Consider the following 13,685-nt stretch of genomic DNA (forward strand, 5'->3'; position numbering starts at 1 on the left):
TTTAATGTAAATGCACTTAAATTGACCCCACTTATTTAAATGATGTGAAATAGCTCAGCAATGTTCCCATGACCTGTTTTTATAACTTTTGATATTTTATGTGACCTCCAATAAGCTGGACAGATAATAACAGAAGCCTTGGCATTGGGCTACCACTGCCACTGTGATGCTGAGTCTGGTGTCAGCAGCAAAGATGAAGGTGGGAAGCCACTGAGGAAGCTGGAGGTTGACACAAGTGGCAGTAAGGGCACATCATTACCCAGGAAGAACCTTCAGAAATCCTCTGCAAAAGATGGCCTATTTCCACCCTTCCTATTCTTGTTTCTTCCTTCTGCCACTTTTTTTTTTCTTTTCAACTAAGGAATAGCATGGCCAGAAGTAGTTGACAGGCCCTAAGGAGAGCTTTACAGCTAACATCAGGTATAAATTTATTATTATTTTTGAATATATTGATGTCTAGGATTAAATTAAAGAACATTAGATTATACAGTACTGGTAGGAATTTTCAGATCAGTCTTCTTTCAATAGCCTGCCTCCCAGATAGTTGAACAGCTAGGTGAATTTGCCTTAACTGACCCAACTGGAGAGATGGAGAACCATGGTACATTTCACAGTGATTCATTTGACCTTTTTTTTTCTTTTTTTATTTTTAACTAGGAAAGGATTCATTGCCATTAGCCTATGTCCTGTCTCTTGGTGGTAAGTATTCCATCTGCAAGAGGTCCAATTAGAGTGATCCAACAGACCATGACTCATAAATCTGGTCAAACTTCCCATGTTCTTGAAATCACTAGGCTTTCTAGTATTTATTGAATGACTTTTAAAAAGTGTGCTTATTTGAATATATTTATGTGTACAGGGGCAGGGAAAGATATTCATTTATTCATCATATGGTCACATTATCCCACCTTCAATTTTAGTAATTGTCATCAAGCACTGTGAGGCATTTGAGATTTTACCCTTCTTTCAAGCAACAACTTAGCCAGCCACAGTTTTATGGATCATGGCAGAAGACATAAGACACCTGGGTCAGAGAAAAAGGACTTTATTGTTCATAGCAAATAGCAGTAGCCAGAGTACCTGTATTTATGCTGGTTCCCTGAGCTCCATTTCTCACTTGGCAACATGAAGAGGGCCAGGTAACACTTGATTGTGCAGCGGGCTGACTTACAGGAGAGGCACCATGATCTTAGAGAACCCATGTCTTTTATAATGGGCATTCAACTAGAGGAACTCAGGTGCACCTTCCCAAATATTTATTCTGCAATGCAGAGATACTGGTTATTATTGATCAAATTGAATTCAAGCAAGAAAATCTAATTATTTGTAAGCAATGAAAGGTGTGCACAAGGAAGATTATTAGGGCTTTCTTTATGCCAGGCACTGTGCTAAGCATTTTACATAAATTATCTCATTTACTGTCAAAGGATTCTGTGAGTACAGCATTGCTATTCCCATTTCATGGATAAGAAAATGAAAGATTAGAGAGGTGTTATTTCCCAGTTTATATGATTAGTAAATGGCAGAGCTGGCGTTTTTTACCCAGGTTAGTCTGACTTCCAAGTACACACTCATTCCACTACATCAAATTGCCATTGTTTGTGAATATTGCTTGCTCTCTTATATTAAATATTTTTTCAAAAGTCCATGGGGTTACCATAAAAAAAAGTCATGTTTTTATACTAATATTTCTTAGAAAAGCTTCAATTACTCTTTCTCCCTTGCTTGAGGAACGTCATGTCTGACACCCTTATAGTGTGTGTGTGTGTGTTCATATAACATCTCAGCTGGATGCCATTAGCACTTTCTCTCCTAGAATTTAGGCATAATATATTACTACATGGTGGCTAGGCAATTTTATTTCCCTGTTTCCCTGAATGTTCTTTAATTAATCCATAAATTTAGAAACCAGATTAGAAAAACAGAGGACTTTCTTTAAATGTTTTTATAACTGACTTTTTAGTATACTTTCATGCAGGACTTTGAATAGCAACAGATACACTATTAAAGAGACTTGACACACATTATTGTTTCCTATTGTTTCAATTTAATTTTGTTTCAAATACGGTAATAATCTGTAATGAAATAAAATGGACCATGTTCTCTCAGGTGAATTGGCTATATGTTCTGTGAACAAATATTTGATTCTACATTTTGCTTTGGAAGCTTTTAGGTAAAAGTTAGGAAATAACTGCTGTGATAAGCAGAGGATGACCTGTAAAGTCAACCTCAGCCCTATTGATAGACCTGAAATTTTTATTTTACTCCTTTGAAAGGAGACATCACAAATTACCTTCCAAACACATTTTAAGGGAAATGTAATATCAGCTATTATTGCTTTACCTCAAAATGGTTTATCATAATAGCTGGCAAGAGACCGAGGAAATGCAACAAACGATAACCGTGTTTTGTGTTAGAAGTGGTAATGAAATGGTAAGACAGTCTTGGATGGGGTATAAAGTAGAGAAGAAGTGAATAAGATCAGGACTTCAGGCTTCTGGTAGGTTGTTGGTGATGATGTTGGGGGTAAGATGGCTAGCCAAGGAGGCAAGCAAGTAAAGAACAAATGAGGAGCATCATACTTGCCTATTTTATAAGTTTTTTTTTTAAGTTAGAGTTTGACATCTTGGTATGATAACTTATTTTATAAAATCTAGTCCAGCGATTTTTTAATTAATAAAAAAGATTAAATTGATATAAATTATTAAGATGAACCTTTTCAAAGCTTCTAGCTCCCTAAATGCTATTCTGCAGTTGGGAAATTGAAATGCTTTAGATGTTTGGCATGACATGCCTTTCTTTACATATTTTACTTGCAACATATATATAACTTTATTTAATAGTAAAAAAATCCACTTTATTCCATTAAAAAACATATCAAAGCTACATTTATTGAACTATGAGCTATGATAGCTTGTGCACCCAGGTTTACCAGGAAATTATGGGTGAAAACTTGTACTTTAAGAAGATTATTTATGCTGAAAACTGTCCCAGTCTGCAAAGTCCTATCTTGCTTTGTGATCCTGTCTTGCCAAAGGCAAATTAGCTTCTGAACACAGGTGAGAGGTAATGCAAATTGGTGTCTTTGTAGCTTTGTAGCTCAAGGTAAGACTTACCTATGTAGCTCAAGGTAAGACTTTTTACTAAAGACCCAATTTGTGATGACTAAATCTAGATATAGTAGCTTATCATCTGGGAGTGAGAATCATCAGTTCACACTGTATAATGATTGTGTTGCTAAAGGCCCATGTGAGTACCAGAAACATAGGCAGAAGACAGACATATTATGCTGCTACAGAAAATAATGAGTTCAGGGCCAGGTGCAGTGGCCCACACCTGTAATCTCAACACTTTGGGAGTTTGAGATCCAAGAGTTGAAACCAGCCAGGGCAACATGGAAAGACCCTGTCTCTACTAACAAAACAAAACAAAACAAAAAAATTAGCCTGGCATAGTGGCATGCACCTATGGTCCCAGCTACCCGAGAGGCTGAGGCAGGAAGATTGCTTGAGACCAGGAAATCAAGGCTGAAGTGGGCCATGTTCACACTGCTGCCCTCCAGCCTGGGTGACACAGCGAGACCCTGCCTGAAAAAAAAGAGAGAGAAAAAGAGACAAAATAATAATTTATATGAATATTAAATACTATTTTTCTTATTGCATAATTTTTTCCACTTATTATTATTTCTAAGAAAGGAAGCTTGTATGTATGTGAAAGAGAGAGAGAGAGAAAGAGTAAGCCAAGAGAAAGAGTGAGGTGGAGATTTTGCTGATTCCAAGACATGGGGACATGAGATTTTTTTTTGCTTATTGCTGCTTATTTTAAACATCTCTGATGATCAGCTTTTCTTTAATATCAATGTGTTCCTTAAATTTGAAGACATTTCTTTTCATAATGAAAAACCATTATTAAGTCATGGTGCATGTTATAGTCAGCATCCTAGAAACAATGGAGAAAGTGTTTTATATATAATACAATGGCCTCTTGATATCACTTATAAATATCTCACACTGTAAATAAGTGTGATATAAGATTATAGTGTCCCCTCCCTTGTTCGCTTGGATTAAAGTAATCTTGATTTCTAACCTTATTTTTATAGCACCAACAATGAATTTCGTGGTGGATGAAACAGCAGCAATCAACTCAAACAAGGAATCCCAGCAATTGGCGCAAAAAACGTATACACTGGAGAAGAAAGAAGCAATGGAGGAAGATGAAGCGCCCCAGCACAGAGATGCTGACATAGTACAGGGAAAAGGGGAGGCAGCACTGTGGGGAGAAGCAGGAGCTGTTCATGAGGCTCCCTTGAGGGCGTGGAAGCCAACAGCGGAGCAGCCAGAAATGGCAGAAGAGTTTACAGAAAAAAGGGAGATCCCTCCAGGCATAGAAAGGGGGGCAGAGGGAGCAGCAGAAGCAGAAGGGGCCAGAAGGCTGGGTGAAGGGGGATCAGACCCCATAGGACAAGCAGCAGCAAAAGATGCTGTGGGTCTGAGTAAAGATGAGGCTCCCGAAAAGCAAGCCTTGATGCTCACAGTGCTTGAGACAGACAAAGCAGCTTCTGAAGGGGAACAGTGTTTGGAGAAGGCAGTGCTTGCAGATAAAGCAGCAGCCCTGAACTTGGAGCATCTTCATGAAGTAGCAGCCCTGAGAGAGGCAGCGACATCGGAAGAGGGAGAGGCTGAGGGTGGGGTGGCTGTGAGTGATGTCGGAGAAAGTGAAGAGGAAGCATCCATAGACCTAGAGGACACAGGACCCACGGAGGACACAGCATCAAAGAGAGAGGATGGTTCTGAAGAGGCAATTCTTGGGGGAGAGGAACCAGCCAAAGAGAGAAAGGAGGTTATGAGAACAGAAACACGCTTGAGCCCCTTCACAGGAGAGGCAGAGGCAAGCCAGATGCAGGTTTCGGAGGGCAGCCCTGAGGACCTTTGCAAGGAAGATGTGGAAGGGGAAGAGATGGTGACTGAGGCAGAAGCTAATAGGGAAGATGATAAGAAAGAAATTTTACCCAAGGAATTAGATGTAGCAAGAGAGCGAAGGAAAGCTGAGAGGCCAAAAACATCTCTGAGGAAAACTGACTCTGAGAGAGAAGAGGTGACAAGGGCAAATGCACTGAAGGATGAAGATGCTTTTAAAGAAGAGCAAAAACTTAAAGCGGAAGAGGGGAAAACAGAGACGGAAGTAAGATCTGAGGAAGAGACAAAAGCCCCCCCAAATGAAATGGGATCTGATGCTGAGAACGAAGCACCTGTGGAGGCTTCTGAGTTGTCTGACAATCCAGGGCTTCTAGGGGAAGATTCACTAAAAGAGACAGCGGTTCCCATATTTGAAGCAACGCCTGGATTTGAAAAGTCGCTGGAAAACATAACAGCTCTGAGGAAAGAAGGAGGAGGGGAAAGACTGATCGAAGCCAGAGACACAGAGCACAAAGACAGGGAAGAGCTGTCCAGCAGGGAGAATAGGGCCCTGAAGGAAGGGCACCGCCAAGATGGAGAGGGGACCTTAGCAGCTCCTGAAGCTGAGCCAGCAGGAAAGGTGCAGGCCCCTGAGGGGCTGATCCCAGCCACAGGCCAGGCAGAGGAGCTAGCAGCCAAAGATCACGACTCCTGCGCAGGACTGGAGGGGAGGGCTGAAGGGCAAGGAGGAGTGGATGTCGTGCTAAGGACCCAGGAAGCTGTTCCTGAGGAAGATCCCATAATGGCAGAAAAGTTCAGGGAGGAAGCGGTGGATGAGGACCCAGAGGAGGAAGAGGACAAAGAGTGCACTCTGGAGACAGAAGCGATGCAGGACAGGAACTCGGAAGGGGACGGGGACATGGAAGGAGAAGGAAACACACAAAAGAATGAGGGCATGGGAGGAGGAAGGGTTGTGGCTGTGGAAGTTCTACACGGAGGTGGTGAAACGGCAGAAAGAGCCGCAGAGGAGAGGGAGGTGTTGGCAGGTTCGGAGACGGCCGAGAAGAAAACAATAGCAAATAAAGCCTCCTCCTTTTCAGATGTTGCTGAGGAAGAAACCTGGCACCAACAGGATGAGTTAGTAGGAAAAACAGCAGCTGCAGGGAAGGTGGTGGTAGAGGAATTAGCACGGAGTGGGGAGGAAGTGCCAGCAGCAGAGGAGATGACAGTGACATATACAACAGAGGCTGGGGTGGGCACTCCAGGAGCCCTGGAGCGGAAGACCTCAGGGCTAGGACAGGAGCAAGAGGAAGGGTCAGAGGGCCAGGAGGCAGCCACTGGGAGTGGCGATGGGAGGCAGGAGTCGGGAGCAGCTGAAAAATTCCGATTAGGATTATCAAGGGAGGGAGAGAGGGAATTGAGTCCGGAGAGTCTACAGGCGATGGCAACACTTCCAGTGAAGCCTGATTTCACTGAAACCCGAGAGAAGCAACAGCATATGGTGCAAGGAGAAAGCGAGACTGCAGATGTTTCCCCCAACAACATGCAGGTCTAGGAGACTTGCTGGCAGACGGTGAGTTTAAGCGTAATGTCTTTGTAGGACTAAATAGCAGCCCTGCGGTGGGTCTCCTCCCCTTGGGGCTGGCTTGTCCCTTTATTGGTGTCTGTGCACATATAAACACACAGGCTTCAATTCTGTGTCACTTAGCCCTAAGCCTGTCAGGAAAGGGGCTGAGAAAGATGGAGGAGGGGCCAAAGCATGCACAGGGACACACTGCTCTTCCCGGTGTGGCAAGTCATATTCAGTCTTTGCAAGGCAGCTCCCTGAAGTAGTGAGATCTGTGTCTCCCAGATAGGACCCCCAAAGAGAAAATACAGAGGAGAATGTGCCACAGAGGACAGGCCACAGAAGTAAAGAATCAAACTATATTTCACAATTCATTTCCACCTTAGTGTTTTAAAGGATGAGATGAAGGTTGTTTGTTATCATTTGCCTTTAAGTGGGCCCTATGCTTTCATTTCTGCAGTTTCGCAAAGTTTTTACATGTATAAAATGTTTTACATTGTATATGTAAAATATTTAAATATATAAATCTTGAAGAGTCAAACTAAAAACTAAAATTATTTTTTGCATATTCTGCTATTTCCTTTAGGCCCTCACATTCTTAGTCCTGTTTCTACTATTGTGAGTGATTTTATCCTGGTACTACTATCCTTTTTATTGTTTTTCAGGATAATTTAAAGATGTCTTCTGAAGATGTAAAGAGTGGAGAAAGATTCACACAAGCATCTCACCAGGATTCTTGATTTTCTCTCTCTCCTTTTTAGTTGCTGGTTGCGCTTGTCTGAGATGATTCCCAATCTGTCAGCCCCGGTCAGTAGCTCAGTAAGCACCTTGAGAATAGCTCAAGTAGATCTGTAGGACCCTTCTTAGGAGCAGTGGTTCCTCATGGAGAAACTTGTGAGGCTGTTACACATTCTACACACTAACATTATTTTCAAACAAAAATGATAATTTTCAGATGCTTGACTTTTACCAAAGATCACTGGAAGGCCCAGTCCTAATGTTAAGGGTTTGTTTAAAGTCCTTTTTATTTTACAATACAGAGCCCCAGTCAATTCCACAATCTCAATTTCATACATGGGAATTTTATTTAAAAATCTGTGGTTTGGGGCTTTAATGAATTGGCCTGTGAAAATGAGCTCTAAATTTCCTCCCACGTACACTCAAAACTCAAGACTGCTCCAAATCTCTAAGTTCTTCCAGCAAAAGATTTCTTGGCATGTATATTCACTTATACTTAGAAATATTCATTCTTTTAATTTATGCCAGAATAACAAAGTGGAAATCTTATTTCAAAATGCTCTTTGTTTTTTTGTGTGTGTTTCTGTAGTTCTGCTTTCTGGGGTAGACTAGTAAAATGGTAGCTTCCAGCATTTTGTCCCTGGGGCCTTATTTATAGGGCCACTCAAATTTAAATAAAAGTAGTAAATAATTTAGCTAAGTGGAATAAGTGTAATAATTATAGCGGTAAGCATAGCACATCAGCATTATGCCAACATTCTAGACTCTTTAGTTGATGTCATTAAATGGAAAAGAAACTTGGATTAAATGAGTGTGCTGCTCACCTTCCCAAGTTCTGTTATTTCAAACCTGTGAACTAACCTTGCAGTTCATTATAAATCAACAGTAACAATTGCATTCTAAATTACTCCCTGATATTATTTTCTAGTTGTGTATCAGCCTGTCTCCTAGGGGTTTTCATTTCCCTGAAGACATACAAGTGCCCCAGAGCGCATGTATATGTCTACCATTTCTCTATATGAGAAGGTTAAACAAATTTCCTTAAGCAGTGATTTTCCAGCCAGAATATACATTAGATTTTCATGGGACGCTTTTATAAATGACTCAACCCTTTTCCCCACCCCAGAGATTCAGACTTAATTCGTTTTAGATGGATCTACACATCAGTATATATATTTTTAACTTTTCACTTGATTCTTCTCTGTAGCCAAGGTTGAGAACCGCTGCTCTAAATCATCATATAATCCATGCTGGCCACATTACACTCAAGGTCCCTAGGGACCAGGCATATTATCATAGTAGGTATTTTCCATTTTAATGTGTAATGGAGCCATTCAATGATCAAAAATGCACTGGACCAGATAGTAGACTGGTCCCTTGATCAGAAGCATCAGCACATCAGCATCACCTGGAAATTGTTCCCAGCCTTTGTCTCCTACCTACTAAATTAGAAACTCTTGGTGGGTTCCAGTAATCCATAGCTTAACAAGCCCTGCAGGTAATACTGATGTACACTGATGTCCGAAAACTGCTGTCATGGACTATTGATTGTATTGAGGATTAGTCTCAGTTGGAAAGCCAACTACAGAGGCATTTTGAACTTTCTTTCTTTGCCTCTCTATGTCTCTCTGTCTTTTCCTGTCTTCTGATTTATCTGTCTTTCTTTCTCTAGTAAATGGCACTCAATATAAAAGTGGTGGAGTCAATCTTAAACTTATTTTTATTATGATTGTATTGATACATGCACGAAGTCCCTCTGCCCTACTCCCTATTCAAGGATATTACTCACTGCACATCATAAATCTCCATCATCTGTCTTAAAGTTTTACGAGTAGATTTCATCTACATTATATTCAAGTTCATTTATTACTGAGCTGTATTACTGTGGAGCTCTAACAGTATTTGTTTCCTGATTTCAAACTCAATGCTACAGAGCACTTTGAATACATCACACCTTACGGGAAAGATAGTAAACTTATTAATCCCATTGAAAAATTAGTTTTGTACAATGTGCTAAACAGTATTGCATTGGATTACTTTTATATTTTACACACTCCATCAAAACATCCCATAACATAATTTTACAATCTGCATGTGAATTTAACTGTGAAATTCAGTATTGTGATATTTTGAATAAGTGAATTCTTTCTCTGCAAATACTATGTTGATAAAATTACTTGTATGTTCCCCTGAAATGGTTTGTTTCCTGTTTCTTCGTTATTAAAACATAAATCAATCATATGTTTACAGATACATGTGAATGGTTCTTTGTAAATAAGACTCAACTTTTAAAATCTCTGTGTTCTTCCCTTACAATATTTGAACTCCACAGAGCAGAGAAGTTTCACTGGGCTGTATTTTTGAGTGCAGTATATGATGTATTTATACTGACCATCTACACTCATATGTGTCTTTCACACACGTAAGATAATTTCAGGGAGAAAAATTATTATCACCTATCACCATTTTATAGGTAACTGAACAAAAGCTCAATAAAGTTAAGTGGCTTGTCTAAAAATCAGTCAATCTCAGGTCATCTGACACAAAATTTAGACTTTTTCTTATCATATCCACTACTTCTAAGAAGAGGTATCTTAAATAGATACTAAGATATTATATGTGAACATCTACTTGTTTTTGTTTACTTGTAGAAGGGAAAAAAATTAAACTTCCTCAATATATCCTCTATCAGTGAGAAGGGAGTTATATTTCCAGCTAATGTCAATCAAAGAACAAAGGAGATTATTAAAATAGTTCAAAAGAAAAATAGGCAATCAAAGGAAATGTAGGTAGAATTAGGTTTTCTGCTTGTACTTCTTGAGTTAAGCCTTTTCTAAGAGTGTTGTAAATTTAAAGTACAGTTGAGTTCCTTAATCCTTCTAAGATTAATAATTTTGCCAAAATTCTTGCCTTTGGAAAAATGATTGTTTGAGAAAAGAAAAGAAAGCCTTAAGGAAGATTCATCTAGTAAGTGAAATATTCCAACAGTCTCAAGGACAGCCCAGAAGAGGCCGCTCCTGACCTTGGGTAATATTTCCTCTCTGTTTTCTGTACCATTTGATTATGTCATTTAAAAAATAATTCCCTGACACCATGGCCAGAAGCAAGAGGTACAAGAGAACAGGGTATAAATACAGCTGAAATTCTTTAAAAGTTGCTCTTAAACTCATCCCTTTTTTTTTCCTTTGCTTTTTTGTTCTTTATTCTAATAGCATGCCCTGTGACAGGGAAACTAAGCTCTTCAAAATAACTGAAACTAAATCTGTAAGATAAAATCCTGGAATTTGAGAAGGCACATGCCTTTTGTAGTTTTCTCTGGAAGGCTCAAGCTGTTCAATAATCTGTGGGACTCAACAATATTTTGGAAGGTTGAAATACCCTCATTTTTAATTAGGGAAAATGCAGTACACAGAAGATTCTTGAGACAGAGAAGCCGGTGTCTAAATCTTGCTGCTTTGTCATATGTTTCCTGGTCTTTATTAAATATCTACTTATAATTAAATATTATATTAGGGACCCATAAATTATGCGAGAAATCTCACAGTTGTTCAGGAGATTGGTACTAATGAGACACAGAGACTTTCAAACTGGTGTAAATGTACCTCCCAAGGAAGATGAAGCTTTTCATGGGATTCACTGGCAAGGCTAGTTTGCAGATGCTTAACCTCCGTATGCACTTTATCTTAAAATGGACTTGAGAACTAGCCTGCAGTCAATGTTTATTGTCAGTCCCCCACTTCTTTTCACAATAGAGGCCAACTCTTCGTTCACTTACCAAGTTTACTGTGGTACAATGACCCCTAGAAATACACAAATCAGACAAAGGAACAAGGTGAAATATGGCACAGGGGAGGACTTTCCTTCCTGGAAATGACTGGGTAACAAATATCTCTGCAAATCAGGTGGTTTTCAATTCTTTGTTTACAACAAAATTAAATGAAGACGTGATTGAATTGCCAACTGATAAGTCATTGAAATATTTTTGGTATATTATCAGCCTGTAAATTTTGGCAAATCGGAAGGAGTTCAAATAGGAGCATTGTTGTACAATATAACAAAATGACTTCCATTCCCATCCACTTATTTATGTGACATGCATAATTACTATATTTTATATCTATGAAAATAAACCAGAAAGTGGAATAGAACTGATGTTGAACACTGTTATTCCAGCAGTAAATAATATTCGTTTGCAGACATACAAATTAAAAATAGAAATCACTATCTTAGATGCATTTTTGCTTTTACTTTTTATGTGTAATATTTGCCAAAATTTATAGTATAAATGTTGTTTTGATTAAATGTGTATTACTAATAATTGCAATGATAGCCCAGTCCAGGAGAGATTTAACACATAGAGTCCTATGGTCACAAGAAATTTTTTAAATTAAAATTTAATTTACATAATAATTTAATGGCAGATAATTATGACAGATCAAGAAGTAAAAGACTTTTAAGTATAAAAATATACCGAAGTAGCATAAAAATCTGTGGGCAAAGTGGAACGGAAATGTAAGTTTAAGAAAATAAAAAACGTGAGATTTATCTAACACTAAAGTAGAGCTTAGCAACATACTTTCGAAAATGGATGTCTTAGGTCAGGTTCCCCCAGAAACACTCTGGATTAGAGGTTTGTGTGCAGGTTTGTTGGGGCATGCCCTGGGAACAACACTGTAGAGAACTGAAAAAGCAGAAATGGGCCAAGATACAAGATTGATAGAGATGTAGTTGCCACAGAGGTGCAGCTCGTCAAAGGGGAGCTCTCGAGGTGCGATTGCCAAATGCAGATGAAGGACCAGGCCTCTAAGTGCCCACAACAGGACAGTCGCTTGATGTTGGCTTCCTACTCAGGAGCAAGCATAATCTTTGGCTGGGTGGTCCCTTCAGTCAAAAGCAATTCCTGTGGAGAAACTCAGGTAGCATACCCCACCCCAGGCTGCTGGAGGCCGATCGTATCCACTGTGAAGAGACTATCGGGGTGGCACCCCACTGCGTCCACGACATGGATAAAGGTGATATGGAATTGCTATAGCATTTTCATTTCTTTGGATACATGTAGAAAAAAGATACAACAACTTCATATTAAAGGGTCTTGTTTTATAAAATACTAGAAGTTACATCTGTAACTACTTAAATATATAAAAATGTTTACATGTCAATATAAAAATATATGAGGGCATATTGGTTTTCAAAACCCTTTCAGAGGTATGTGAACAGAAATATTGGGAGTCCACTAGTGTAAAGGACAAGATGAATAGCTGAGGGCCATGTTTCTTGTGGCCTGGCAGTCATTCTGAATCAGTAGCCAAAATTTTGATTAATGTACAAAATTTGTTTTGTCTACATACTACTAAAGTGATGTCTGCCAGTAAAATAAATGAGTGGGTCATCCAGCTTGGTGTTGCTATAAGGAAGAAGAGTCCTAGCATAATGTCTAGCTGTTTCTAGGAAAGGAAGCATGCCCCTCTAGTGTGTCTGAGTACACCATCAGGGCATGATATGGTTTGGTTCTATGTCCCCACCTAAATCTCCTCTCTAATTGTAATCCCCACATGTTGAAGGTGGGGCCCGGTGGGAGGTTATTGGATCATGGGAGTGGTTTCTAATAGTTTAGCACCATTCCCCTAATGCTGTCTCGTAATGAGTTCTCATGAAATCTGATAGTTTAAAAGTGTGTGGCAGCTTCTCCCTTGCTCTCTCTCTCTCCTGCCACCATGTAATATGTGCCTTGCTTCCTCTTCACCTTCTGCCATGATTGTACGTTTCCTGAGGCTTCCCCAGTCAAGCGGAACTGTGAGTCAATTAAACCTCTTTTCCTTATAAATTACCCAGTCTCAGGTAGTTCTTTATAGCAGTGTGTAAACGGACTAATACAGGGCAGTTAACGGTTGTATTCAAACAAAATCTCACTGCTAATGAGTAGGGATTAGCTAATTTTTCCTGTAAAGAACCAGGTTGTAAATATTAAATGTTTTAGGCTTTGTGGGATATAAAGTTGCAAATATTCAACCCTGCCATTTTAGAATGAAAGTTGCCATAGACAATACTTACAAGAATTGGAATTGGTATGGGTGTGTTCCAATAAAACTTTATTTACAAAGAGAGGCAAAGTGTCAGATTTGGCCTGAGGACTGTGCTCCGCAGACCTCTTCTAAAGCGCTTTCAACTTAATAAATAGTTCTGTAACTATGAAGAATAATCCTCACTCTGCCACAGAAATTTTAATTTTCAAAAATGTGCCTTAAACACAAAGATTTGGAAATAACTGGAGTAAGGAACTAATGACCTTTAATCTTTCAGTGGAATGGATGATTTATTAGAATTTGCTTCTCCTTTTAAGACTATTATTTTAAAAGCTTCATTTTAGTCAGGTTTTCAATCCTTCCTTTCCATTCCCATCTTCTCTGTTACATCTGTTAGAATGCTAATGTGAGATGTTATGACGAAGGGAAAAATAACTTTAGAATTCTGACAATTACATTTCA

At 39.2% G+C, this 13,685-nt stretch overlaps 1 protein-coding gene across 3 annotated transcripts in view; it reads left to right on the top strand.

Annotated features, from left to right (window-relative positions):
- Positions 1 to 9,441, top strand: part of ERICH3 (glutamate rich 3) — a 105,735-nt gene extending 96,294 nt beyond the window's left edge. For all 3 annotated transcript variants that reach the window (XM_004025985.5, XM_055366566.2, XM_055366610.2), the window contains 3 exons: positions 658 to 699; positions 4,100 to 6,468; positions 7,128 to 9,441. In XM_004025985.5, the coding sequence (XP_004026034.5) occupies positions 658 to 699; positions 4,100 to 6,450 (2,393 nt within the window). In that variant the 3' untranslated portion in view covers positions 6,451 to 6,468; positions 7,128 to 9,441. The remainder of the gene's footprint in view (positions 1 to 657; positions 700 to 4,099; positions 6,469 to 7,127) is intronic.
- Positions 9,442 to 13,685: the final 4,244 nt, after the last annotated feature.

Source organism: Gorilla gorilla, chromosome 1, assembly GCF_029281585.2.
Source record: "Gorilla gorilla gorilla isolate KB3781 chromosome 1, NHGRI_mGorGor1-v2.1_pri, whole genome shotgun sequence".
In the NCBI taxonomy this organism is placed as follows: domain Eukaryota; kingdom Metazoa; phylum Chordata; class Mammalia; order Primates; family Hominidae; genus Gorilla; species Gorilla gorilla.